The sequence below is a fragment of the Siphateles boraxobius genome, unplaced genomic scaffold (assembly GCF_051911475.1).
Source record: "Siphateles boraxobius isolate OS27281-9 unplaced genomic scaffold, OSU_SipBor_1 12, whole genome shotgun sequence".
NCBI lineage: Eukaryota > Metazoa > Chordata > Actinopteri > Cypriniformes > Leuciscidae > Siphateles > Siphateles boraxobius.
Window position 1 is genome coordinate 23,011,498 of NW_027508722.1, and position 27,876 is coordinate 23,039,373.

Sequence of the window (27,876 nt, forward strand, 5' to 3'; positions counted from 1 at the left end):
GGAAGGGATGCATGATCTCCCTGCTTTACAAAATAGATTTTTATATAGAGACAGAAAATCTAGGAGAACGGACACCAAGGAATGAGAGAAAAAAATCTGTGCTTCATTTTAATCAGGCAGGTTGCAGGGTTGACCAATGAGAAGCCTCGGCTGCAAATTAAACCGTTGTCTGGGGTCATGAGAGTCAGGTTAATGAATTTAAAAAGAGCAGTCTGTGTGTTTCCAGATGATGAGTTTTAAGAAAGTTGGGGCCAGGGGGTGCTGTATTACTGCAGTGATGGGACAGAATGGACTACAGCCCCTCACCTTCACTTAATTAATCGCTTGTGTGTCAAATTGTAGGGGTGCAACGGGTCACAGTTGATCCGTGATCCGTACGGACCAGGTCCCACTGTTCGGAACGCATGTGATTTGTGGATTAATTGCTAAGTTTAACCATTATAGAGTGAAAGTTTATCATTTGCACGTGTTTTCTCTTGACTTGATCGCGTGCTGTTATCTGAGCGTACAGCCGTAGCTACCCAAAGTGCACACACACAGGAAGGTGCGTTTCAGATAGCTCACAAACACCGAATTGATTACTCTTTTGCGTCTCCTTGAGCTTGAACGGGCTCATACACACAAAATTGTCAAACTGCCTGTCTCTGCAAGTATTCTCGTAAAGACAGTCGGTTATGTCTTAAGTGAACGTAAACAGTTGAGAAAGAAATCGGATGTGTATCATTATATTGGATCTGTTCATTAGGTCTTAAAGTGACTGCAGTCTTTAAATATCTGCTGTTGTCTCTGTCATTAATGTTAACCAAACAACAAAACACATATTTAACAAAGATTAATCCAAATTCAATTTATACAGTGAACATTAAAGTGTTATTTTACATTTGATTACATTTCTGTACCTGAATACTGTTAGACCTTACTTTATTTGTAACTTTGTTATATTGTATTTATATGCTTGTAATTTGTGTATTTGTTCTTATTTTATAAATGACTGTTCACTTGTCTTTAATAATGTTTAATTGTTAAAAGCTAGATTTTTGCTGTGGTATCAAAGTACTTAAAGTGGGCTTTAAGTACCATGTGTTTCTCTATACGAAATAGGCCGCTTAGCGATATATTTGAGGTACAAATAAAAAATGAAGCAATAGAAGCAGTCAATGAAGTCAAGTACCTTGGGATTATTCTGGATAAAAATTTAAAATTTGATAATCATATTAAGTACATCTGCAAGAAGGTCAGACCAAATATAAATTGTTTTCGGTTTATAAGAAGGGATTTGTCCTGTCACACTGCAAAACTATATATGCATGCAATGATATTTTCACACCTATCATATTGCGTCACATCATGGTCACAAATCTCTCCAAATAAATTAATACCGATTCTCTCACTAAACAGGCAATAAAAATCATGGACCGGAAACCCATGAGATGGCATCATTGTGATGTTCTAAGAAAGCATAAGCTTCTTGGTTTTGACAGTTTTATTGATTTTAATTATATTAAATTGGTTTTCAAATGTCTAAATAATCATGTTTCACCGCAGTTTTCTATATTAATCAGTAGACGCCAAAGCTCTCAGGGGGCGAACACACGAGGCACTATCAGAGGTGACTGTTTAGTCCCAAAGTGTAAGACCTCCTTTGGTCAGTCTGCCTTCTCAGTAAAGGGGCCAACACTCTGGAATGCTCTGCCTACTGATTTAAAAGTAGAGACCGATGGCAAAGCTTTCAACAGAGGACTTAAACAATGGTTAAAAACTAAACAGCGGTGCTCGCATGAATAACTAATGATATTCTCTGACTCTGATGCTTCTGTTTTATAATGTATGTATGCAATTTGTTTTCTTTTTCATTTTCTCTGTAATTATATGGTATATTTTAGCTATCCTTTTCTGTTAATATTTTTAGTATTATTCTGCTTACTAGTTTCATTGTATTTTATTTCCAAAAGCCTCCCGTGGACAGGTGTTGAAAATTAGCATTTGTGCTAAAACACTTAAACAAATGCATATGGTTCGTCCAATGTAATTGTATGTCCATGTTAAATAAAAATAAAAATAAAAAAAGTGATAAATGATAAGCAAAGTTACATTAAGTCCTGTGATAGATTTTTTAATTAATCAACTAATATTTGTTTTTCTTGCAGGAACAACATTCATATGCTTTTGAATTTGAAATGTATGTTTCCCCTTTAGTTGAAAACTCATGACTTTGGTTGTGTGAGTGTAAAAATAACAAATATGGGAAATTAAACTAGACAGGTCTAAACTTGAAACCTTGTTATTAGTAATCATTAAAACAGAGTTTGCTCCTACCTAGTAACAGGAGAGTTGGCATATGAAGAACCAATCAAATTGTGGGGAAATTATGTAATGTTTCATGTCATTTTGCCATACCTTTGTTCTATAAAAACTGTTGTATTCGTGTTTACTGGTGGGATTCTCAATGGAATTTGTCTGAGATCTTCCGGCCGTAATTAAAGCATTTTCGAAGGTATTGTCTGAAATCTGTCGGTTATTATAGCTGCGCAGCAAGTTAGGGTTATTAGGCTCAGCCGACGTCGATGTGTAGACGCGCTAGGGTATAGGGTTAGACTCGGCCGCCATCGATTGTAGACACGCTAAAGTATAAATATTATACGTAGTTAGATTTAGGGAAAAATCTACCACAATCCGAACCGTGAATTTAGTGATCCGTTGCACCACTAGCAAGTAGGTTGGAAGGTGTTTTTTGCCTCTAATGTTGTTTCGATGTTTCAATGTTATTGTTTTTTTGGAGCGTTGTGGTTTTGGGCTTGATGTTTTGTCTTTTTGGGTGATCGCAGGCCAGAATCCCCCAGCTGTGCCAGAGCAAACAGGAAATGAGGCAGGAAGTGGAATTGTGTGTCCCACTTTAGCTGTCCAGATTCAACAAACACTGGCTTTCCTGTTCCTACCACAGCACAGACTGGCACAGTGACCTGCGCTTACATAATCGCCAAACAATCAACACATTTTCTGAACCCACCCACAGCCCCTCAAATGGCCAATGAGTGCCCTTTCTCTGGCTGACTGACAGATATTTAGACCAATGACAAAGTAGAGGGATGAAATGCTTATGGGAACATTTATTGGAATAAATGTTGGAAAAACGTTCTGGAGGGGCATGGTGATGGGGAAAAAATTTGAGATGGGAGGAAAAATTACATTTCAGATATGTTTGTGTTCGCTCGCAAAACTTTTTAGTTCTTTGCAAGTGAATGCAAAGTTTCCGAAGGGAATTCAAAGGATTTGCATGCAAACACAAAAGTTTTGCCAGGGACCCAGAAAGTGTCTTGGGGGAACGCAAAACTTTTGTGAGTGAACGCAAACTTTCTTGGGAGAGCTCTATAATTCTGTGAGTACTTTAATGCTAATATACTATAGGAAATGAAGCAGGAATGCTAATATTCATTTTATGCTAAATGCAAAAGAGTATTATTCTTTTACCATGTCCCTTTACGGGTCCGTATTGTCCACTTAAAAAACAACTAAAAATGAATTCCTAGTCATCTACTGAAAATATTCCCTTTCTTCTTTCTTATAAATGCCCAAATTAAAATTTGGTGTGTTGTGATGGTTTATGAGACTATGAGAACTAACTCTATGAACATGGACAACAGTGATAGATGGACCTCTCAACCTTTGAGGGGACCAAGCGAAACATGATTATGTATTTCTGCTCAGCTAGCGACATTGTGCATCAACCACACGACAAACGCTAATACTTTTTCATATACTTTCTTTGTATAACAGTTCTATCTAAGAACGTATTAGACAGGACTGTTAATCAGATCATAAACTAATAAAGATGAAGAATAGAGGCGCTCAGGCTGTGTGGCGTTGTCTGATGCTCTGGCGTTCTCAGCGAAGACAAAATAATTGTCCGCCTCGCCGTCAAAATAAAAGTCACAGCAACAAGCTGTCACTTCAGAATTCCTACTAGCGGTGCAAATCTGCAACAAGGGAAATGACCCTAGGGGAACATTTAGTTCTCTGGGAACCACCCTGCTGGCTAGTTCCTACAACTAAGTTCCTATAACTACCCGGTGCGAAAGGCCCATTGACATTATATGGCCCATTCATTTTCTTTGTATGAAAGTGTCAACATTCTGCTTAGCTTCTATTATTGTTGAGACAAATATTTCTCAAAGAACGAGATACAATGACGATTAGATAAAAGTGCTAACATCAGTAATAATAAATCTCTTGTCTCTGTTGGTGAATGCTCATTGTTAGCTCATTCACAATGAAGGTTACACCTTTAGTAAGGTGTGACCATTCATTCAGACTCTGTCATCATTTATTCCAGCGTCAACTGTTTTTAGAGCTCCTCACACTGAATGAGATGCGTTCACAGTCTCTTCAGCAGCTTTCCACTAACCGCTTCTTCATAACCGCCTGTGTGTTTCGGATAAGTGCTAATCTCCTCTCATCTCATACAGCTCTCTGCAGCTCTCCAGACCCGGTGTGTGTCTGTGCTCTGGAGGGGAGATAATTTCAGAGAATGTAGCCATTTAAATATTTTGTCCATTCTGATTGGCTCTGTTTTTTTTTTTCAGGTGTAAAACTAAGTTGTATCCGGACGATCTCCCACGCACCAGTGTTGTGATCGTGTTCCATAATGAAGCGTGGACCACTCTACTCCGAACAGTCCACAGCGTCATGGACCGGTCTCCGAGACACCTGCTAGAGGAAATCGTGCTTGTGGATGATGCTAGTGAGAGAGGTGAGTGTGTGTGCAATGTTCCCACAAATATAATAAAACCTGAAATCACCTACATTGATCAGCCAAAGGTACAAAGTTTAACAGCTTTGTAAACATGCTAAATAATGCCTTAAAGAAAATATAAAAATGCAGAAAGGGATTTAGGGTTAGGGGATTGAAATATTAGGGGATATTATGTAAGTATAAAAACAATAGAGAAAAATCAACGAAAAGTCCTCACCATGAAAGGAAAGTATGTATTTGTTCTGGTTGCACCTAGATTATGAGGACCCAAAGTCCTGATGTTGTGGTGTGTATTCAGTTTTCAGGCCACACCCCCTACATTATGAGGACACACCGATGTCCTTGTAATTCAAAATGCTAAATGAACAAATGATTTTTTATTAAAAATGTAAAAATGCTGAAAGTTTTCTGTGATGGGTAGGTTTAGGGTTGGGGCTAGAAAATGTTATAAATTCATGAAAATGTCCTCATAATTCATAAAACAGTGAACCAACATGTCACTGAATGTTTGCTGAAACCCTTTCTTGTTGTTTGAAGCAATAGTTAAAAAATAGTACATATGATGTCATCATTTTCTCACCCTCATGTTGTTAAAACCTTGTATGACTTTCTGCTATGGAACATAAAAATATATATTTCAAAGAATTTTCATGCTGCTCTTTTCTATAGAATGAAAGGTTTCAAAGCTACAAAAATAGCATACAATGTTGATGCTATATTCCAAGTATTTTGAAGCAATATAATGGCTTTTTAATTTCAGAACCAGAAAGAAATTAAGCAATTTTTTAACCCATTAAATTAAGCCATTTTTTTTCATAAAAATTAAGCCATTTTTTATGAAAAACCTTGAAAATCTTGTTCAAAGGCATCAACCATTCCCCTTCATTGAATTTTGCTATACATTTATCCATTCACATTCCACCAAAGAATAGTTAGATGTTGCGTACGAGTGAGAAAGTAATAGCAATAAAGAAAAGTAATACAATTTTCAACTTGGGGTGAACTGTCCCTTTAAAGTTAAAATGTGAAGGTGACAGTGATGTACAATGATAGAATGACAGATGACAGTGATAGAAATGGATTATTGGAAAAGAAAAAATGTAGGGTGACGAGTGACGACTTCCATCAGTTGTTGATTGGATGGAGGGAGATCTGAATGTGAGCTTGAGGTTGATTGTAAGAAAGAGGCCGGGTTTAAGTGGACTAAATCTGTTGTTTTCCCCGAAGATCGAGGTATGGCATTTTGATTACGAATCATTCACAATAAGATCTATAACATGCCTTTTGAAAATAGATAAGGTGAATTTCCATTTCATGCTGACAGATGTGTGTGGTGCTTACTACTGAGAGGAGAGAATGATAGCACAGATGTCTCTTGCATACACAAATAAATGCTCTCGCACAGATCTCGGAGTTAAAATGAGGACATTGAACTGAAGAGCTCCAGAGATAATGACATGGTTTTGTACTCTCCACTCTTTGAAAATGCCTGTATCATGTCAGCTTAGCTTTCAGTGTGTGTATGTGTTTGTTTGTGTGCAGTAAAAGGGAACAGAACACATATTGAGGAAAAAGATGGCCGGTGACCTTGTTGCGCATTAACGTCAGTGATGAAATGTGATTTACGCACTGTAAAGTGAGCGTGTTTGTTAAGACAGATTTATACAGAGAGAGAAAGAGAGTGAATGTTAACTCTGACAAGCTTTATTGTGTGTCTGCTGCTGTGTGTGGGTTTGCAGCTCTAGTCTTTGCCATTATCTGCACAACCTGTAATTTGGCTAGATTATGGGATTAGTGGATTAGTAGGTGTAATGAATACATACCTGGAATTATATTATCATTAACTTGCACATAGACACACACACACACACACACATATACCTATGCCTAAGCCACTTGTAGCATTTAAAACAATTGATTTTATTTTAGTGTTTTATTTGTAATGTTTTAGACAATTTAAAAAGGAATTAATATGGGCTATTTATCGGTTGTCAGCCATAACATGAAAATAATTATTGCCTTTTTGGTATTGACCAGAATTTTATTACCAATGCATCCCTATTTTAGAATATGTGAACCATAATATTAAAGAATTGTGATAACAAAGAAAAAATCCAAAGGCTTTGAGCTTTGTCGCATTTCTAGCTCTTTCATAAACTATGCAGTGTGGATATCATCCACTGTAGTTTAAATTGTATTAAATCCTAAAATTATATATACATTAGTCTATTGAGCCTAACACCTCACTGTAAAACTCATTAAAATGACTCATGAGTCAATTTAAATGATAAATCAAGTGATCATATGTATACTGCTCTGCAGGGATACGTGGGAAATCTGATTTTGCCGTGTTGTTCTTATTAGTGTAATTATTCAGTCCAGGCTTAGAAAGAGTTGCGCTTGATTCTACCTGCATTTTTTCCCCATAGCCCAGAATCATTTTCTCTGCCACTGCAGTGCCGTCACTTCTCCCTGCATTGATGTAAACGGAGATCTGCTGAATGTCGAGGCAGTGACACGACCAGACACACAGAACATTTATGAAAGTATAGTAAAACAAAGACAGTGAGTAAAAATTTGTCATGAAGTTCAACTGAATAAGATGACTGAAATAGTCTGTTATGGGTCATGTTATTTCCTATTGATTGTTAAATTAAAAGAGAGCTTAGAGACGTGAGGTAAGAAGATGGTATAACCTGGTATAATTTAAGTTATTTATCCGAATTGTAATTTTATTAAGCAAAACACAGGCTTCAAGAATAAAAAACATGAATTAATATTATTATTTTGTGAAATTTCTTTAGGGATAATATCATTTCTGGAGATACAACAAAATTCAAGTTTATAAAAAGCCTTTAAAAGCAGAGTTCACACAAAAATGTACATTATGCACCCTAATGTTATTCCAGACCTGGATGACTTTCTTTCCTCTGTGGAACACAAAACATGTTAGATATTTTAAACAATTGTTTCAGCTCTTTTGATCCATACAATGAAAGTGGGGACCAAAAAAAAAACGTTGGTTTTTCCCTGTATGGAAAAAAAAATCATAATGTCTTCTTTGGTATACTGGAGAAGAAGAAATTCATACAGGTTTAGAACAACATAAGAGTGAGTAAATTACAGAATTTTCACCTCAACCACTTGGTTGAGAAATAAAGTTAAAACTAAAATTAGCCCCTTTCACACGTTTACTGTGTGAATAACCGGTAAATTATCGTTAAGAGAGATGTGTGAAAAGGACCTTTTCAAAATACTGATAAGCTGGTTCTGGCAATTTACCAGGTACGAGAAGCTGTAATATTACCAGTAAATTACCGGTATTGTGTGTGAACAAAGATTGAAGATTTCCGGTATGAGCACGTACGAGGTCCAAACGCACTGACGTAAGAAGTCTTCTTTGGGCCAACCTTAAAGTTCTTATGGAGAGGACGCGGTTATTCTGCGCTGTTTACAGTAAGCTCTGCTGCTTTTCAATAGTTTTTCTATGTAAATATACGCCAGATGGACATCTTTGACCCTTGCACTGTCTCATAACTCAAGACCCTGCCTTCTTTTTTTATTCATCAGTGCTGTGGCTTTGCAGTTGGATACTATTATGTGCATCTCGTGTTTTTGAGAGAAAAACGTGTTCTGTGTAGTCATCCCTTTATGCCTGTCACTCAGAAATCAAACTTTTTTGTCAAAATTAACAAACTAAAGCACTTCTACTCATGTGGGCAAATGAAGACAACAGCGCAGCGTTTAAAGATCTGATGACTTTTGTGTATTTACCGGTAAAGCCATTCTGGTAATTTTACAGTAATTTACTGGGATTGCTGTGTGAAAGGGTTGATATATTTTCATATGTATTAAGTTCATTGTTGTAGGTTGTGTTGGGAGTCTCACTAAGTGTTTTGCACATACAATCCCAGTTTCGCCACTGAGTGACCCAAGAGGTCAGGAGCGTTTCGGCTGACTGTAGAATTGTGCCTCTTGCTGCCAGTGGTCTCGATGGCAGCTGCTCTGGAGTGCCAATCACTTCTTTATAACTGACCTCAGCGCGACTTTGTTGCCCTTCGGCATCATTGCCATGGCTGCTGAAAGCCCTGCTCGGTTGCTCCATGTGACCCGGCTTGGGTTGGACAGCTCCGGGATTAACATTCACTCAAAAACACAGACAGCAGCCAACGAGACCGCTGGCAGCACTGTGATGTGATGACACACACTCACACACACACACACACACACACACACACACACACACACACACACACACACACACACACACACACACACACACACACACACACACACACACACATTTTAATACTTTTATTTGGATCTGAGAGACATTACAAAGAAAACAAGATCCAAATACTCTGGGAAGTGTCTTTGACAAAGTGACGGATCTACAATTCATGGCTCACATACTTGTACAGGTCCTGACCTTTATAATACTCAACACATTAAGGATAAACAAAACATCTCCGTCTCCATATATGCATGCTCCCTATGGTGGCTGAAACAGAGCAGAATTTTGCAAGCCTTTTTGCCTCCTTTTTTTGCAGCCCCCCTAACTGCATCCCCCGGACCACACTCTTATGGACATGGCCTAAACTTCCAAACACCAGAATTATTAATTTACAGTTGTAACCAAGTTGATAAATGAGATCTACAAGTGGTTGATATTTCAATAGTTTGGAGTAGTAACACGTATCCATATACAGGTCAAAACAGCAGGCCACCTCAAACATACACACAGATTTCATAACCTCATTTACAATTACAATGTCAGGAGTATTTGGAATGTTTTTAAAATACTCACTGTCAGATATATTATGATGAAACCAGTTAAACTGTACAGTGCTATGCTTGTAAATCTTACTATCATGTCCACAGATTCCCTTTTGCAAGTCTTTTGCAACCAGATCAACCACACACACACACACACACACACACACACACACACACACACACACACACACACACACACACACACACACACACACACACGCACACACACACACACACGTAGTGTTTCCATATTTTATGGGGACTTTCCATAGACATAATGATTTTTATACTGTACAAACTGTATATTCTATTCCCTTACACTAACCCTACCCCTAAACCTACCCATCACAGAAAACTTTCTGCATTTTTACATTTTCAAAAAACATCACTTAGTATGATTTATAAGCTGTTTTCCTCATGGGGACCAAAAAATGTCCCCACACGAACAAGGATTTCAGATATTGCCATCCTTATGGGGACATTTTGTCCCCATAATGTAGGGTTTACCAGGCCACACACACACACACACACACACACACACACACACACACACACACACACACACACACACACACACACACACACACACACACACACACACACACACACACACACACACACACACACACACACACACTCTCTCAAACACTCTCACATACACACACACACACACACACTCATACATACATACATACATAAACACCCACACCCAGCTCTGTTAGGAAATTAGAAGAGGAACGAAACAGTATTGGGAATGTTGCGAGCTAGATTCAAACCCACGTTGTCTGTATAAGTACTGCAGCTCAATTTTTTTGAGTTCACTGTGTCAGGGTTTCCCTGAACTGGGGTTCGTGAGGGAATTGCAAAGGTTTTGTGAGTGGATCAAAAAAAGATAATATTTAATTAAATTATGGAAATGTAAGAAAAATAATAATAAAAAAAATATTATATTAAAATAAATATTAAAATAAAACATCGAAATAAAATACATACTTAAAAAACAACAAAGATATTTTTTTTGTTTACCTGCATGTCATGTGACCATTAACCAACATCAGAGAACCACAAAAATGTAAATGTGTTGTTTAATTATTTAAATATTAACTTAAAATCTCAAAATTTCAAGTAAATATTTAGGTCTAAGGGGGCTGGAACTAGGATGACAAAAATAGTTGTGAAACTCTGCCCTAGGCTATTACAATAGGAGTAACCTACTGTATTTAAAGTTAGTTGGTAGTTTGAGACATAAATCAGTGAATATCTGCTCACTTCAAACCTTCATTCATTGGAAACACCGACCTTACAGTTTCAGAAGGGCACTATTTATCTGAAGGATACTACAGAAAACAATATATCCCCTTTTCTCACTGTGTCCTTCATATTTTTTTCACTGAATTGATTCTCTCTTTCTCTCAAGGTTCCTCTTTGTAGTTCTTTTGTTCTCTTTTAGTTATCAGATATTTGGTTTTTATCGGAAGGTAAATAGTGATGAAACTGCTAGTGATAAGATCTATCATTTTCCTCATTAACGGTTTCACAAGTGTCTGCCTTGTACTATTTTGAGCATGTATGTTAGTATGTTATATTGAGTCTGTGTGTTGTTGACTACAGGAAGCTGAGTACACTACATGGGTTTTGTTTTCACTCTAGTGTGGCTAAAAGCTAACGTTAACAAAAGACTTTGTTACTGTATTGTATGTGTGTTTGTATTCTCAGTAGGATAAATGTTTGTTTAATGTGTGGGTCAGGTTTTACATTCACTGTGTGGACCAAAACTTGAAATCACCTACATTATGAGGACACTAGCAAAGAAAACGGCTTAATAAACATTAAAAAATGAATATTCTGTCATCATTTACCCACCCTCATGTTGTTCCAAACCTGTGTGACTTTTTTCTGCAGATCAAAAGACTATATTTTGAAGAACAATTAAAAAAAAAAAAAAACTTTCGTCCAACCAAGGAAAGTCAAAATTGTAGTTTCTGGAGCCAATTGACAAAACAATGTCCCCACACAGATTCCGCGAAGGTTTCAAATCAAATTTGCAGCGTTGAGCAACACTAAGTGACTTATGTGTGAGCTGTTGTTTCATACTTCGCTACACTATTGATAATGGACAATGGACATTTTGTCTGTGAAATTTCACAGAAAATTTGCTCATTTTCACTGTATTGACAAAAAACTATTTTCAAAATATTTTCTCTTGTTTCACAGAAGAAAGTGATGAGGGTGAATAAATGGTGATGGAATGTTCATTGTGGGGTGAACTAATCTTTTTAGATCAGAGGTAGGGATTGAAAAACATCACTACCTCAGTATAAAAGCTATAAAAGTCAATGGAAAGTGCCCACCATGACAGAAAATGTGCAGCTGGAATAACTGTAATAACATCAGAATTCAGTCTGTGGGTGAGAGACTGCAGAGACATTGACAGAGTGTTCATCCAGGAGTGCTTTGAAGCATCATTGAGGCCCATGGTGTGTACACACACACACACACACACACACACACACACACACACACACACACACACACACACACACACACACACACACACACACACACACACACACACACACACACACTCCTGTCTAACCACTGCGACATTTTGACAGATGCAAAAAAGACACATCGATATCTTCTTTTCTCGCTCTGTCACGCGTACACATACACACACACATGCACTAGTTCATTCGGTAATGGATTGACTGCGCAGGTCACGTCCTGCATAAGAATAGCTGCCAGCCCCCCTCCTCCCTCATCTGTGCTAATCTGCCGCTCCTGTGGAGAGATAAAGACCCAAATTCTTCCTCTCATCTTCTTGCCGCTCAATTTTGTCCTCTAATGATGTCCTCTCTTGTTCTCCTCCTCTCTCTTTCCGCCCACTCCCTCTTCCTCCTCTTTATTTCCACTTAAACTACTATAGGAATACGGCAGGATATTGATTTACGTGTGTGCATAGATTTGGTCACGTGTCTGCAATGAGTGATGAGTGTTCATTTGAGTGGAGCATCTACTGGACTCGTTTTAAACAACATGTAATGGAGTTCGCAATTCCTTTAATTTCCATAATGTGGCGTATTTCCGCCTTTAAGTGGGAAATAATGTAGGATGGAACTTACCTGTTGTCAGGTTGTTTCTGTGGGATGGAGTTAGAAAGAGACACATCACCAGATAATGACATGAAAATAGGAATAAACATTTCCTTTGTCTTTGTTTCTTAAGTGTTTTTTTAGTGGGGTCGCTGGCATGAGAAATCCCTGCTGCTCCTGCTCTCTTTGTAGTTCCGAGCATTCAGTTCTGTTTCCTCAAATAAAGCATGAGAGAGCAGATAAACCCTCTGTGAGACTGCATTGCACAGACATGTCTTCCTGTCAGATCTCCTAAAGGCCTATTATTGGATCTGAGGGAGTGTTTGACATATATAGATTTTTTGGGACAGATTTGGACCTGTGTACAGATTTTATTTGTTGGTTTCGTTAAAGGAATGTCTCATGAAAAATCTTGCATCTACTCACCCTCATGTTGTACAAAACCAGCATATTTCATTTATTTTTAAAAAGTAGATATTTTTCCTAGGAAAATGTATGTCGTATCTCCTTGCGTATGCCCTTTTCCATTAAATGTAGGTTAGTGGGTACTGGGGACGGTTTTCTTTTCACATTCATTGGTTGTAAATGAGCATCATGGACATTCTGCTGAATTTATGAGGACCAATTGGCAAAAAATTTAAAATATTTTTGTTGAACTGTTCCTTAAAATAATCACTTACAGTATTGGTTCTCAACCAGGAGCCCTCAGGAAATTTCCAAGGGGGCTGCAGGATGAAATAAAGTATTTAAATGAATAAAATATAGTTAATTTATTAAAATAAGCTAACTTAAATCTAAATTAAAATCAAATTGTGAACTGAAATCTCATAACTCAATTTAACTTGTTTGTTTTAATTGAAGAACATACAATTCTGGAATACAGAACTTAACTTCTAGATTCAAAGATGTTTCATGGTTCAATAATTTAATATATTACAATAATTTATGATGTTAATAAATTCAATATATCAACAAAAACGTAAAAAAAAAAACGTTTTCCTAATTGAGATTTTTCTCAATCGATTCAAAAAGGTTTAGAACCACTAACGTACATGTTATCTCAACCATAAATGTAACTGCAAATGAATGATGATGTTTCACAGGTTTCTTCTGTATTGTTTCACAGTTTCAGTCAGATCTTTATGTGTCTGAACACATATTAATCCAATCAGTGGCTTAGATTATTTAACTGAAACAGAAAGCACTGATATCCCACAGCAGTAACTGGAAGATCAGTATTTCAAGATGGCTGCTTCAGCTGAGGATGCTGATCCACATGAGCCGATACTACAGATGCTGATGTAGAGCAATACTTGATTAATGATTGAACTGGGGAAAAATTGTTAAAGAAAGGTTTCCTATACATCGCCAAGGCCAAGAACATGCCCCCAACACACTTTTTTGGGCAGTGATCATAATATTTCAAGAGCTTTACTTTTATCCGTAGTGTGGAATAAAAGTTGTAGACAGCCATGGAAAAAGACAAATTTAAGTGAAAAAAAAAAAAGCCTCAGTCCAGTGGAGGCATTGTCAGTCTTACAAACGATCAGAGAGTTGGTTAGAGGTAATCAGCAAATCAGTTACGAAGATTGCCTGATCTACTGTAATTAATATTCATGTGCTAGATAAGATTGATAATGTGCCTCATCCAACTTTTCAGATTGTGCCTTAGTCCCTGGCTAAAACGTGTATTCGATGTATATGTTTGCATCTGGAAGATGTCATTTTTAGAGCTTTTTCTCTTTGAATCCACTGATAAATATTAGAAGGAAATTATCATTTTGAATGTATGCGAAGTCACATCCTCCCCAAGTTACCTATATATAATTCTTGTTTATGGGGAGCCAGTGTGTAATTGTTTGTTACCTCTGTGTGCATGTAGACTTCCTGAAGCGGCAGTTGGAGCAGTATGTGCGTAAGTTGGAGGTGCCGGTCAGGGTGGTACGGATGGAGCAGCGCTCGGGTCTGATTCGCGCTCGGTTGAAGGGGGCGTCCATCTCCACAGGTCAGGTGATTACCTTCCTGGATGCCCACTGTGAGTGCACAACCGGCTGGCTTGAGCCTCTCCTCGCTCGCATCAGACTTGACAAGTAAGCACTACTACTTCTTAGATGCAATACTTTAAGGTATATATTTGCTTGAAAAGAATTCATATTTATAGTATATATATATGTGTGTGTGTGTGTGTGTGTGTGTGTGTGTGTGTATATATATATATATATATATATATATATATATATATACACTTTTAATTATTTTTTACAAATATTATTACACGTCACCTGGCTGACTTTTGACAACCACAGAGCTTTCATGAAAACTATGCTAAATTATTAACAAAACAGTTATTCTGTCAGCACCACTTCAAATACGATTGACAGTTAGCATATAGTTTGGATTGATGGTATAGTTCTGTTCTGGGCGAGAACTCCCTGCGCAGCCATGCAGCCTAGCAGGGAGAGCAGCAATAACCCCCCTTAGGGTTAACAGAACCAACTTGAATGTATTGCAGATATCATTAATTCAAGATGTACAACACAATTCGAGAACACAATAGTCTGATTCAAGGGGAATCCAACCTAAATGACTGGATGACTTCATGACTGAACGAGAGGAGGAGCTGGGGATGGAGGAGGGTAATTTTCTTCTGAGAAACACGATAGCAGCTGATAATACTGAAGGAGCTTATACATGGATGCTGTGATAGGCGTCGTATTGCTATAGGTAGACGTGGGTCAGCTGGGAGTCAGCTGATGCAAGCTTGACTAACGTGACCTGCCAGACCTAACGCTACACTTGATTTGTATTTAGTTTTATTACTAAAACAGCTATCATATTTTGTCTACTTTTTATGGTAAAAAATATGCATTATGGTAAAAATGTGCAGAACTGACAGAATTGCAGTTTTTTCCAGCAGTGAAGTATATATATCAGATTTTTTTCTTTCGATAATTAAAGCATAAAGACTTGGGAGAATTTGTTTTTGTCTTTCAGATTTTGCTTCAGTGTTTGGGAAATAGCATTCCTCTAGTCGATTGATATCTCACACATATATGCGGTCACAAACACAAAAAAGTTACACCCACAAGCACATGCCTTTTATTTAATTTCTGCAATTTGTGGTGGAACATCAAAACAAAGCAGTCATTTTGACGCTTTTTTTTCCGCCCCTTTGGCATGTCGGTTTGCAGAGAGCTGAGCGATCAATAGCTCTTTGAGTTTAGTTTTTTCCTTGTGCGTTATTACAGTTTTGTAGTTTGGTTTCACCCCAGCCTGCATTTGTGCTTGAAATGGAGAACTTGTTCGGTATAGAAACATGAACTCACTTTTATCTGAATTTGATTCTTTGAGGATTTATGTGCAGAGAATATCTCCTCTCTTCTAAACATGCGCACATGCCCACATACACATGCTGATTCTCTGTGTTGTGTTGCCTCGGGCGGCCTGTTGGGGCATCATTAGCTGATGAAGCTTTAGTCTGCTAAATGTAGGAGAGGAAAGTGTGCCTGCAGTGCGTGTGTGTGTCTGTGTGTGTGTGTCTTATCCATCCTCATTGCCTGGGTTAGCATCACAGCGGGCTGCTTGGTGCTGATTGATGACACAAGTTTAGCGAGACGTCCCCTCTGATTTGTGTCTGCATCTGTTTGAGTAAAGAGAGGTGTGTCTGTCGTGTGCCAGCTGAATTCAAAATAAAAAGGGCATTCTGTGGCGGACAAAACTCATTTATTCAGGCAGTTGAGGTTGTCTTGGTGAAAGCAGTGAAAGTGCACAGCTAATATCTCTTTTGTGTTTGTGTTTCATAGGAAAACCGTAGTGTGTCCCATCATTGACGTGATCAGTGATGACACATTTGAGTACATGGCAGGGTCTGATATGACATATGGTGGGTTCAACTGGAAGCTGAACTTCCGCTGGTATCCGGTACCACAGAGAGAGATGGACCGCAGGAAAGGAGACAGAACGCTGCCTGTCAGGTAACACACAAAATGTTTATTATGCAGTCAGATCAAGATTAAATAGGATGGTTTATGTCCATGGTAGAATTACCTACCTTACTAGGCTTATAGGGATTGTTGACCTAAAAATGAAAGTTCTGTCATTATTTACTCACCCTGATGTCATTCCGGACCACTGTCCTTTTATTTTCCCCATGAAACGCAATAGGAAAATAAGGACAAACACAAAAAGCAGTAGTCTATGCTACTTATTAGGGGTGGGATTCTTTAGGCACTTCACAATCCGATCAATTACGATTCTGGGAGTCACGATCCTCGATTCCAAAACGATTCTTGATCTACTTTTTTCTTATTAACTAATTAGATTACAGACTGAAATCATTTTTTTTATTGACTAAATTCTGTTCTTTTGAACTTTCTGTTCATCAAAGAAGGCTAAAAAGAATGTTTCATGGCTTCAACAAAAATATTAAAAAATAGCAGAACTGTTTTGAACATTGATAATAATAAGAAATGTTACTTGAGCACCATATCAGCATATTAATATGATTTCTGAAGGATCAGGTGACACTGAAGACTGGAGTAATGGCTGCTGTCAATTTAAAAAATATATATTTTAAATTGTAATAATATTTCAAAATAGTTTAGGTTAAAAAAATACAGCATAGGAATATTCCTGACCTTTGAATGGTAGTGTAAGTTTGTGAGATGAACAGACCGAAATTAAAATCATTATAATATTTTCCTCCAGTGAGAGGTTTAGACTGACATGAGATTACATGACAGAATATTTTATGAGAAACATTTATATATTCAGTTATAAAGTGTTTCCATGGGCAATAGACATTATTGTGAAATATTTGACTGCTGAATGCTGTGATTGACTAATCATAAATCTAGAAGTACTCCAGAGACCTGTATAATAAAAGGAATATATGGGAATATTGTGTATGTGTAATATTTTCAGTGTAACAAATTAACAGAAGTAAATTTAATTGCTTTTTTATTATCTCTTTTTTTATTAACTATTTCACCAGGCAGCCAAGAATAAAGACATTTTTACACAAGAATAAAGACATTTTTACACAAAAATTAAACAAAGTAAGCTAAGCAGCATTATTTCTGAGAAAACGGGTCTCATTCACTAAGGATGCATACGCACTAATTTGTGCGTAAAATTTTTTGTGAGAAGTTGTCCTGTGCATACAAATTCGAAATAATCCACACAATTATTAGTGAATGAGGCCCATTGACCTTTTTTTCTAATACGCTGTGTGGCCATGTGACAATGTAGTGTACTACTTTTTGTAATTGTTTGTCACAATTGTTTTACACATTAGTATTCTATTTCAAACAGCTTCTTTTCAGAGGCGTAATTTATGATCCTTTTAGAAACCTTTTCCCATTTTTTAACGGACAGTAAAAGATATGGCATATGAAAATAATAAGTGAGAATTGATATAGATGTCACAAGCCAGAATTGAACTTGCATTGCCTTCAGGAGCACCACGACACAATGAATCAGAGCATTTGTGTTAACCACTAGGCAATGGCTCATATATGTAAAGGCCTTTTAAATGTAAATTCAACAATAATTTTTTACTTTCCAACAAGGTATTTTACATTCCACTTAAAGCTACGGAACATAAAAGTGTTTCTCCATCCCTGCAGCTACAGTAAACACTAGACTTAACACACAGATGAGGGAGTTTTAATCCACACCAGCACTTTACCAAGAGGAGGGTGTTTACTTGCTCACCTTCTAACTACAGGAACAGAGTATCTCTTAGCTTTCTGCTGCTTGATTTCTTCAGAGATCCTGTGTTTTTCAGAGCTCAATGTTCAGAATGTTCTGATGCCACACTTGTACACACACACACCCCACACACACACACGACCCCTCATTTGCTTCATCTTCTTTTACTTCAGTGCTTGGTTTTCTGTGCTGCAAAGAAGCATGAAAACAACTTGAGAGTATAACAAAAACAGCTTCTTGCTTAGGAAAATATGACTAAAAATGAGACGTGCTGCAGGGGATGGATGGAAGGAAAACAGGAAAGAACAGAGGGCGCCTGCTGAGGGAAATGGACTAACAAGAGTAAAAGATATTTAAAGAAGTATATGCTGTTGCCAAAATAGGCACATGCAAACATGTCATTTCTATTGAAGATCTCGTTCCTCTGAGTGACACGCGACGTGCTTGTTTGTGACGGAGTGAACTGGAGAGGAAGAGCTGCTTTTATAAGATATGATCGTTCCCCTGAAGGGCCTGTTTTTGCATCATAGAATTAAACACTTGTGTGTGTTTTTTGATTTGCATCGTCTATCAGGACCCCCACCATGGCAGGTGGTCTCTTCTCCATAGACAGAGATTATTTCCAGGAGATTGGCACATACGATGCAGGGATGGACATCTGGGGAGGAGAGAACCTGGAGATCTCCTTCAGGGTAAGTCTCACCCCCTACATTGAATCATTTAACCACCACCGCAATCCTACCCACAATTCCACTTTTGCATATATAGTATGCAGTTCTGGTGTTATTGCTGATTTGTTCATGCTCTGAACTGAACTGATATGTATCTGTGTTTATCAGATTTGGCAGTGCGGGGGGACGCTTGAGATCGTCACATGTTCTCACGTCGGTCACGTCTTCCGTAAGGCGACGCCGTACACGTTCCCTGGTGGAACTGGGCAAATCATCAACAAGAACAACAGACGGCTGGCAGAGGTCTGGATGGATGAGTTCAAGAACTTCTTCTACATCATCTCACCTGGTCAGTCACATTACATGCTACACATCTGCATCCATACACCAGACGCTTCAAAAATAAAGATGTGTATGGTAACTACGGGGCTATCTGAAATATATTTGCCAACTTTCTAGGTTTATTATTTGTCATTTTTCCCCCTGATATCGTCGATAATCTGATTGTTAAAATCGGCATCAGGGCACTCGCGTGATATCGTCGATATATACGATAATATCGTCATATCGACCAGCCATAAGTAAGACACAATATTGCAGTTTTTTGAAAAAACTTTTCCTTATCTCCTCTCAGTCACGTATCTTTGGCATTCCCTGTCTCGGTCTCTTTCTATGACTGTCTCTCTATCTCTGTGTCATTCTCTTTAATGTGGTGTGTGTGTATTATCAGCGCTCTTTGGCACTCAAGCCATATTGACTCAGAAGGAGATGTTGGATAATAGATATTAATGTCACTGTCAATAGTGTCCAGTGCAGCTCAGAGCTATCTGTGTAACTGTGTGCGTATTGTGTTATTCTATCCCTCCTCTATACTAATGCCTCTGTAGACTGATTATTAGTGCTGCAAGGCAAGTGTTTGAACAAAACCCTAACAATAAGTATCAAAGTTCAGCATGTATCTCGTCCTTTATTGTTTGTGCTACAGGCAACAATGATTCCTCAAGTCATGCTGCTTGTGAAGGAGAGGTGTGCTATACATGCTTTAAGCTATCAGACTTTTGTCTGGGGAACAATAGAACGGTTTATTGAAGGAGAGATCTGAACCAAACATCCTACAAACCACATTGCGAAGCCATAGCAATCCAGAGCATTGAATAGCAACATGCTAAAAACCACCTAAGCACCCAAAAACGCGCTAGAATCATGGTGGAAAAACTAAATGTCTAGCTTTTTTCACCATTTTACATTCTGTGTATGTTTCTTTGTTGCAGGTGTGACTAAAGTGGATTATGGAGACATCTCTGTCAGAACATCTCTGAGACAGAGACTGCAGTGTAAGCCGTTCTCCTGGTACCTTGAAAATGTCTACCCAGACTCCCAGATACCGCGCCACTACTACTCGTTGGGAGAGGTCTGTATCTATCTCTCTCTCTCTCTTTCTCTCTCTCTCTCTCTCTCTCTCTCTCTCACACATTCACACACACACACACACACACACACACACACACACACACACACACACACACACACACACACACACACACACACACACACACACACACACACAGACAAACACACACACAGACAAACGTACACATGCTGATAGCAAAAAAGGGAAAGCATTGCAGAGTGAGATAAACACATTTCTGTGTGTGTGTGTGTGTGTGTGTGTTAAAGAAGTGCAGGTGTGGATTAGCGAGGGACACTCTTTTTCGCGAGTCACAGGAATTAATTGTTGTTGTTTTTTTCATTCCAGCCACTGTGTTCAGGAAATGAGGGGCATTTATTCTCTCCTAGTCTGCTCTCTCTCTGTCATCGTCTTGTTTCCTTTTCCGTCTCTTACCCTTTCGTTCCATCTGTCCATCGATGCCTCTTCTTATCAGACATTCTTATGAATAAAACATACATGTCATCTCTGATGTCTGAAACTCGCTGAGAACGGAGTCGGTTTGTTTTCCTGACTGGTTAAGGCTCTATCTTCCTTGTGCTGTCCACGGTTCATTCACTTTTAGCTCATCCTTGTCTCTCCTTGCCGCTGATGGTGACATTGTGAGGTGAAGGGCAGGACACTGACAGAATAGTATATGGAGGATATGACGTCACAGTCATTTTGACTGATGAAACATAAAGACAATTGACCCTTCGCAGGGAGCTTGATTGACAGGTGATCTGACCAATCATACTTCGCCATCCGCCATTTTGTCCGACAAAGCAGTCAGGAGAGTTAGTAGATTAACATTGGAGGATTTGAACTTGAAAAACTGAATATACTGACGCCTTTCTGCGGTTTAAACAACATTCCTTCTTATGTTCATTCATGTTTATTTGATACTATAAATGAACTAGAAGGAATAGATTATCGGTTCACGAGCATCTTTATCTGAGGCTCTACAGCGATCTGTCACGACACATTAAAGAGCCACAAAACGGTATTTATTGTTTAAATTTCTTTTTAAAAATGACCAAATTTGAAAGGTGAGACTTTGTTTAATATGTTTAATATCAAAAGTAACCGAAAAGTAACCTGGTCTGTCCTGTCTGTCAGCGTATTGTCAGTCTCCTCTCTGATCCTTGATGTATTTTTCACTGCGTGAGAACATGGTGTGTGCGTGAGAGCGGCGTAGCTTGTCGGACATAGCGACAGTAACTAAGGGGGGCGGGTCTGTGCGAAGGTTCAATTAACATGCGATTAAGATAATAAATGGTTTATGTGTTCTTCTGACAACTGGGGTATTTTCATTAGAATAAAGTTTATTTATAATGCTAGTCGACATAGCCTTTATCACTGTGTAGAATACTATAAAATAACAATTTCTGCCTACATTGTGACATGATGCCACATCAGATCACAAAAGCAAGTTATTTCAAACACTTGACTCTTGACGTTATGAAGTTTGAAGTAAAAAGATCTTTCTCATTATATGTTCACATTTGTTGTGTAAACGTTTCTCATTACAAGTTTAGAGATGTTTGGTGCGTGTTGCTTTAAAAAAAAAGTGATTTCATAATCACACTAAACTGCATTTTCAATTTAATTTTGGTTAATTGTGCAGCCCTAGATTAACCTCACACACAAACAAGCACACAACATGTGCTCGCGTCACACAAACATGCAGTTCTGTTTTACACACATACAAAACTGTATCACACGTGTGCTACTGTGTTAAGCACCGTTATTCATCGCAATGAATGATTTTTTTGTAGCACTGTACACCCCTGTCTATGCCTATTTTTGTAACTGCTTGAAAACGTATGACGATACCCAGCCCTATGAGGGGCTATGCATTGCAGTAATTTAACCTCACTTTGTTTTAAAAAACTATTGGTTTTTTTCTTTCATAAAACAAAACAGCCAAGTATTAAATCAGTGTTTACATAAAACATTGGCTAAATATAATAGCATGCTGCCAGTGAAGCTGTTAGATAAATTTGTCATGATTTAAGCCCCACTGATCTTGACATTTGTGTAACTCTGTGTTTTGGATGAAAGCAGTGAGCTGTCTTTCCCTTCGTCTGCTGTCTTTCATCAAGTACACATTTACGTGCGTCTTTGTGTGTTTGATTGGCACAGTTGCCTCTGTTCGTCAATACTCCCCCCACCCCCATAAGCTTTGGGTAATTAACCATGTTTCACACTCAGACAGAGACGTGACTGTTTATTCATGCAGGAGAGCTGCTTGAGTGTGTCTAATCTATTTGTGTGATCTGTCCGATTGCAGATCCGTAATGTGGAGACTAACCAGTGTCTGGATAACATGGCCAGGAAAGAGAATGAGAAAGTGGGCATTTTCAACTGCCACGGCATGGGCGGCAACCAGGTCAGCTCCTCATCTCTTTCTCACTTTTAAAAAACACTTATTTAGAGTAATGATGTTGATCTTTACAACAGGTTTGACACTGATGTATTGTGACCTTTTCCACCTGCTCAGGTTTTTTCGTACACAGCCAATAAAGAGATCCGAACTGATGACCTCTGTTTGGATGTGTCCAAACTCAATGGTCCAGTTATGATGCTCAAGTGCCATCACTTGAAAGGCAACCAGCTCTGGGAATATGACCCTTTGGTAAGTGTAACAAGGTCATGTAAAATCTGGAAAAGTCATGACATTTTAAATAGGAGATTTCAGGCCTGAAAAGGTTTTGGAAAAATAAATAAACCCAGAAAGTTTTGGAAAAATCATGGAAATTTGTTTTAAAATATGTATATAATAGAGTATATTTTTAAGTGATAATATTGGTTAAACTACAACATTTAACGTTCATCTTACAGACTCATTGGAGCATGTTTTATGAGATTGTGCTGGTTTTATCCCTGTGAGAAACCTTTTTTATTCATTTAAAGGTGCAGTATGTTATTTCTCAAAGTCGTTGCTGAACAATGTTGATATTTGAAATCAACCCAATCAAACACACTCCTCTCTTCATTGCTCTCTTCACCCTCCAATCCTAACCGCCCTGCTCTGAGTCTGTCTCAAACCGCGATCTCTGGCATGCGAGCTGGGTGCACTAACAAGGACGCAAAACAGTAAACACTGCATTCTCTAGCAGTCATCAGCCTGCGCAACTCTCACTACCTGGCCTCCTTAAACACACAATGCAAGAGTCTATTTATCATAGCAGAAGCACAACAAAATAATGCTTCTCGAAAAATAAAGCGAAGATGATGAACGAACGACAAGGAAGCACAAAAAACATACATACACAAGAGTAAATGCAAACAAGAGTTTGCTGTTATTGCCAAAAGCACAGCAGCTCCAGACAAACAATGACATTTAAAACCAGTGTTACTAGCGGAATAAAGCAACCTCCGCGTCTGTTTTCAGACCTTCCCGCTTAGCTCTCTCCAGTGCTGGAAAGCTTTTCTAAAATTAACTTGGATCTTAAAGCACTTTCCTGATCATAATCCTTCATTTTCCAGTGATATTCTTATGAGCTTTTCTCTTTTGTAATGTCTCTCAGCTATCTCTCTTTCTACAGTCTTTCTTCAAATCTCCCTCTTGCTCGTTCTCTCTCCTCCACCATCATACGGCCCCTAATGCTGACTAGCTACACTTTTGTTGTTGTGTCTGGTTGTGTTGATCCTACCAACGTTCCGACAGCATTTTTCAAATATCGCTTACCCCACCTTTAAATCTTTTGAAGAAGTTTTTAACAAAGTTAACCCAGTTTTTAGCAAAAAATAAATTGTAAACACCTGATATAGTTTTACCATAATTTTTTCTCGCCATGAAAATAGCCACAGAAGTTGGCATGGTGTTAAAAACCAAACAAACAATAAACATACTTACTCTGATTATTAGAAATAATCGCATTATTGGTGCACATGTAAACGTAGTAATTGTTGTCTACCATTGTTGTATGTTAATCCGTTGCTACACAGTGGAGTTCTGAGGATCAGACACAGTATTTTATCTTACTAAATTACTGGTGTGTCAGCATTATTCAAATAAGTGTTCATTTTGTATTAAACCACATAGCTTGTCATTAATTAGTTAAGATATGCTGTGATTTGAAATTTGAACATGGATTTTTATTCTTATTTTACATGTATACAAAGACATTTAATGTAATGTTAGGTCATGAATATTTGCCTCAAAAGTCATATCAATTTATTGGTAGAAATGTGTATGAACCCTGGTTAGATTGTGACGTTAGGGGAATGTTACCATATAACTTTAATGGAACGTTAGAGGATAATGTTAGGGGAACTTTGGAGTGTAACGTTAGGCGAATCTTGGATTGTAACTTTAAGGGAATGTTAGATTGTAACGTTAGGGTTATTAGAAGATAATGTTAGGGAAACGTTGACACAAACGCTTTTTAAAAGTTGAAATCACGTAATTGCGGCACTTACGGCATGCCGTGAATGTACCTACAGTCAAACAAGATCAAAAACAGCCACATAAACTAAAAAAAAGAAACTGATGAGAAGACGAGAAAACAAAATCTTGCATCAACATAAATTAGAAAGTGGAATTCTGAGGGTCAGACAGTATTTTATCTAAGCATCTTACTGGTGTGTCAGCATTATTTAAATAAATTAATATTTTTTATTAAATCACGTAACTTGTCATTAATTAGTTAAGATATGCTGTGATTTTGAAATTTGAACATGGATTTTTATTCTTATTTTACATGTATAAACATGTTTCATGGAACATTAGGCCATGAGTATTTGCCTCAAAAGTCATAAATGTATTGGTAGAAATGTGTATGAACACAGGTATATACAGTATGTGCTAATGATCACAAAATCACATTTACAGTAATTCTCTTACTGTTCAATGGAGCAAGGCATTGGATAAATCTTAAAATTAACATTTTGAATGTATAGCCACAATACTTGTAAATGTTAACGTGAGACTAGAATTGCTTAGTAACCTTGTCTCAACTCATGTCATGTCCATGTAAAGCAGGGGTTGCCAACCCTGCTCCTGGAGAGCTACCTTCCTGCATACTTCACTTCCAACCCTGCTTCAACACACCTGCCTCGTATTTTCAAGTAATTCTGAAGACATTGATTAGCTGGTTTAGGTGTGTTTGATTAAGATTGGAGCTAAACTCAGCAGGCTCTCCACAAGCAGGATTGGCTACCTCTGATAAAAAGCCCTTTTGCATGATGACCATAAAGACACCTAAAGGATTGCAAAAAGGGCTGACTTTGACAACTTTACACTTGAGATACACATTTTTGTATAGATTGTAGACGAATTAATTTGTTGTAACAAAAAATACAAGCTTCTGCTTACTTCCTATTCTTGAATCCTTTTCCCTTAGACTTCTAATGCAAGTCAAATACTGTAAATGTTTGTTTTTACACACTGACAAGTGAAAAAGCTGTTTGTGGTAATCAACAACATGCCACAGATGTTGTTGATAGATCTTAATTTGTTTTGAATCCAGAAAACTCCCAGAACGTGCCTATTGTCTGATCATAGACAACCCCTAATCTGATTCTGTCCAATCCTGCTCCTGGAGGTCTACCATCATGCAGAGTTTATAGCTCCAACCTTCTCCAGCACACAATTTCCTGCAGAGTTTAGCTCCAACACTCCTGCCTGGAAGTTTCTAGCGATCCTGAAGGCCTTGGCTGTGTCCGAAATCACCCCTATACCATTAAAAAGGGCACCATTTGAAGGGACAGCGATGTGGTGTCCTAAACCATAGTGGATGTTAAGTTGAGCAAATCACCTTTTAAAATTAACATTGCGCTTCAAATAACGATTGCATCAGATACATTGTTACCCCACTTGGTGGCAACAAGTGACTGTTAAAAAATGTAGTTGTCATTGAATCATTCATTCAAGAGATGTATTAAAAAAGCTGATTCATCCAGTAATGAAATAAGTGAAGTCGTGATTTCTATTTGAAACAAAAAAAATCATGATTCTCAATTAATCCAGAAAATGTGCTCTAGCACTCATTCAATCCCATAATGTACCGCAACAACGAGTGTCCAACTGATGTGCACTCAACGGCTAGGGAATACCCATAATGCACTGTGAGGGTCATTCCTAATGAATTCCCTAGTCTCGCCAGAAGATGGCACCCGCGGCTGAATCATCCATCCATTCATTTTCCAAACCGCTGGCCCAATGTGGCAGAGTTAGACACCCCTGGACTAGGAGATAAACTCTGCAGGAAGGTGGGCCTCTAGAAGATTCGACGTCCAGGGGTATCAGGGTGAAACATCATTATTATAATATTTTTTCTGGTTAACGAGAGGCAACCCTCAATGATGTTGTCAACCAAAACATCATTCTGCTCACACATTGAGATAATTTATCCTTGTTTATGTTCCTTGACAGTTCTTTGATGCATATGCACTTTTGACTCTTGCTTTTCACCTTTAGGGTGTTGATGGCCTCATATGTGTCATATAACATCAAAGACAGTCAGCTAAACCTTTAAAGCTGTGTGTCTGCAGGATGTCCACTCATCCTTCTCTTGTAATGTATGTGCATGAACATCCACCCTGCGGCTTCCCTTATAAACACTATTGGGGGGATGCTAGTTTAGTTATATCAAATCACCTCTCAGTCAATCTTCAAAATACATCACTCCATTTTGGTATATGACTTCAGGCCTGAGGAAAGTGAATTAGCCGAGGGGAGGAAAGAGGAAGATTGCTTTTTGCATTCCTCTGCTGTTGGTTTACAAGGATACCTGTTACTCCATAGCCTCCTCCTCCTCTTCCTCCCCCTCCTCGCCCCAGATTGGAAGCCCCCACCATGCTGGCCGTGCGCCCGGAGCGACGGAAGGCTGCACAGAATAGAGAACTCGAGCCGAGACTTTCCACTGTCAGATAAAGGTTCTGTTTTTCTTCTGGAGAGAGAGAGACAGATAGAGTGGAAGAAAGGGAGATTCAGAGTGAGCGAGATCAGGAAATCGCTTGCCAACAAGAGCACCTCTCCTGCATGCATTACCATACATTACCATCGCTAGCTCACTGACGAGTGTGTGCGCCCTCACACCTTACGTCTTATAGGTTATACCGCTATCCTAATTGTATCTGTGCAGCTTAATGCTTCCCGCTAGACTGAAACTCTAGAGCACTCAGCTCACCCAAGGCCCATTACACTCACTCACACACACGTGCTCCACTGTAAAGCAATCCCTGTGCATCGACAATTTGTCTTTGCCCTGGAGCGCACAGGTTGTCCAGCCGTGTGTGTATAGCGGAGAGTGGCATATTGCTTACTATCAGTACTATTATATTACACTATGAATCCTGAGCACAGAAATACCTGGATGACCTACTGCATTTGCCTGAATGTGCAGTATAAATCCCACACAGCATGGGATCCCACAATGCAATTTGCTTAACTTTAACTTTTTTTGTCTAGTCTGACAAATTAAGAATAATAGTAGACAT

The 27,876-nt window shown here is 38.3% G+C and overlaps 1 protein-coding gene across 2 annotated transcripts in view; it reads left to right on the forward strand.

The window, feature by feature from the left end:
- Positions 1-27,876, forward strand: part of galnt1 (UDP-N-acetyl-alpha-D-galactosamine:polypeptide N-acetylgalactosaminyltransferase 1) — a 107,998-nt gene that overhangs the window by 77,748 nt on the left and 2,374 nt on the right. For both annotated transcript variants that reach the window (XM_077213613.1, XM_077213622.1), the window contains 8 exons: positions 4,581-4,747; positions 14,501-14,708; positions 16,422-16,592; positions 18,905-19,022; positions 19,170-19,350; positions 20,273-20,412; positions 22,721-22,819; positions 22,931-23,065. In XM_077213613.1, coding sequence (XP_077069728.1) covers positions 4,581-4,747; positions 14,501-14,708; positions 16,422-16,592; positions 18,905-19,022; positions 19,170-19,350; positions 20,273-20,412; positions 22,721-22,819; positions 22,931-23,065 — 1,219 coding nt within the window. The remainder of the gene's footprint in view (positions 1-4,580; positions 4,748-14,500; positions 14,709-16,421; positions 16,593-18,904; positions 19,023-19,169; positions 19,351-20,272; positions 20,413-22,720; positions 22,820-22,930; positions 23,066-27,876) is intronic.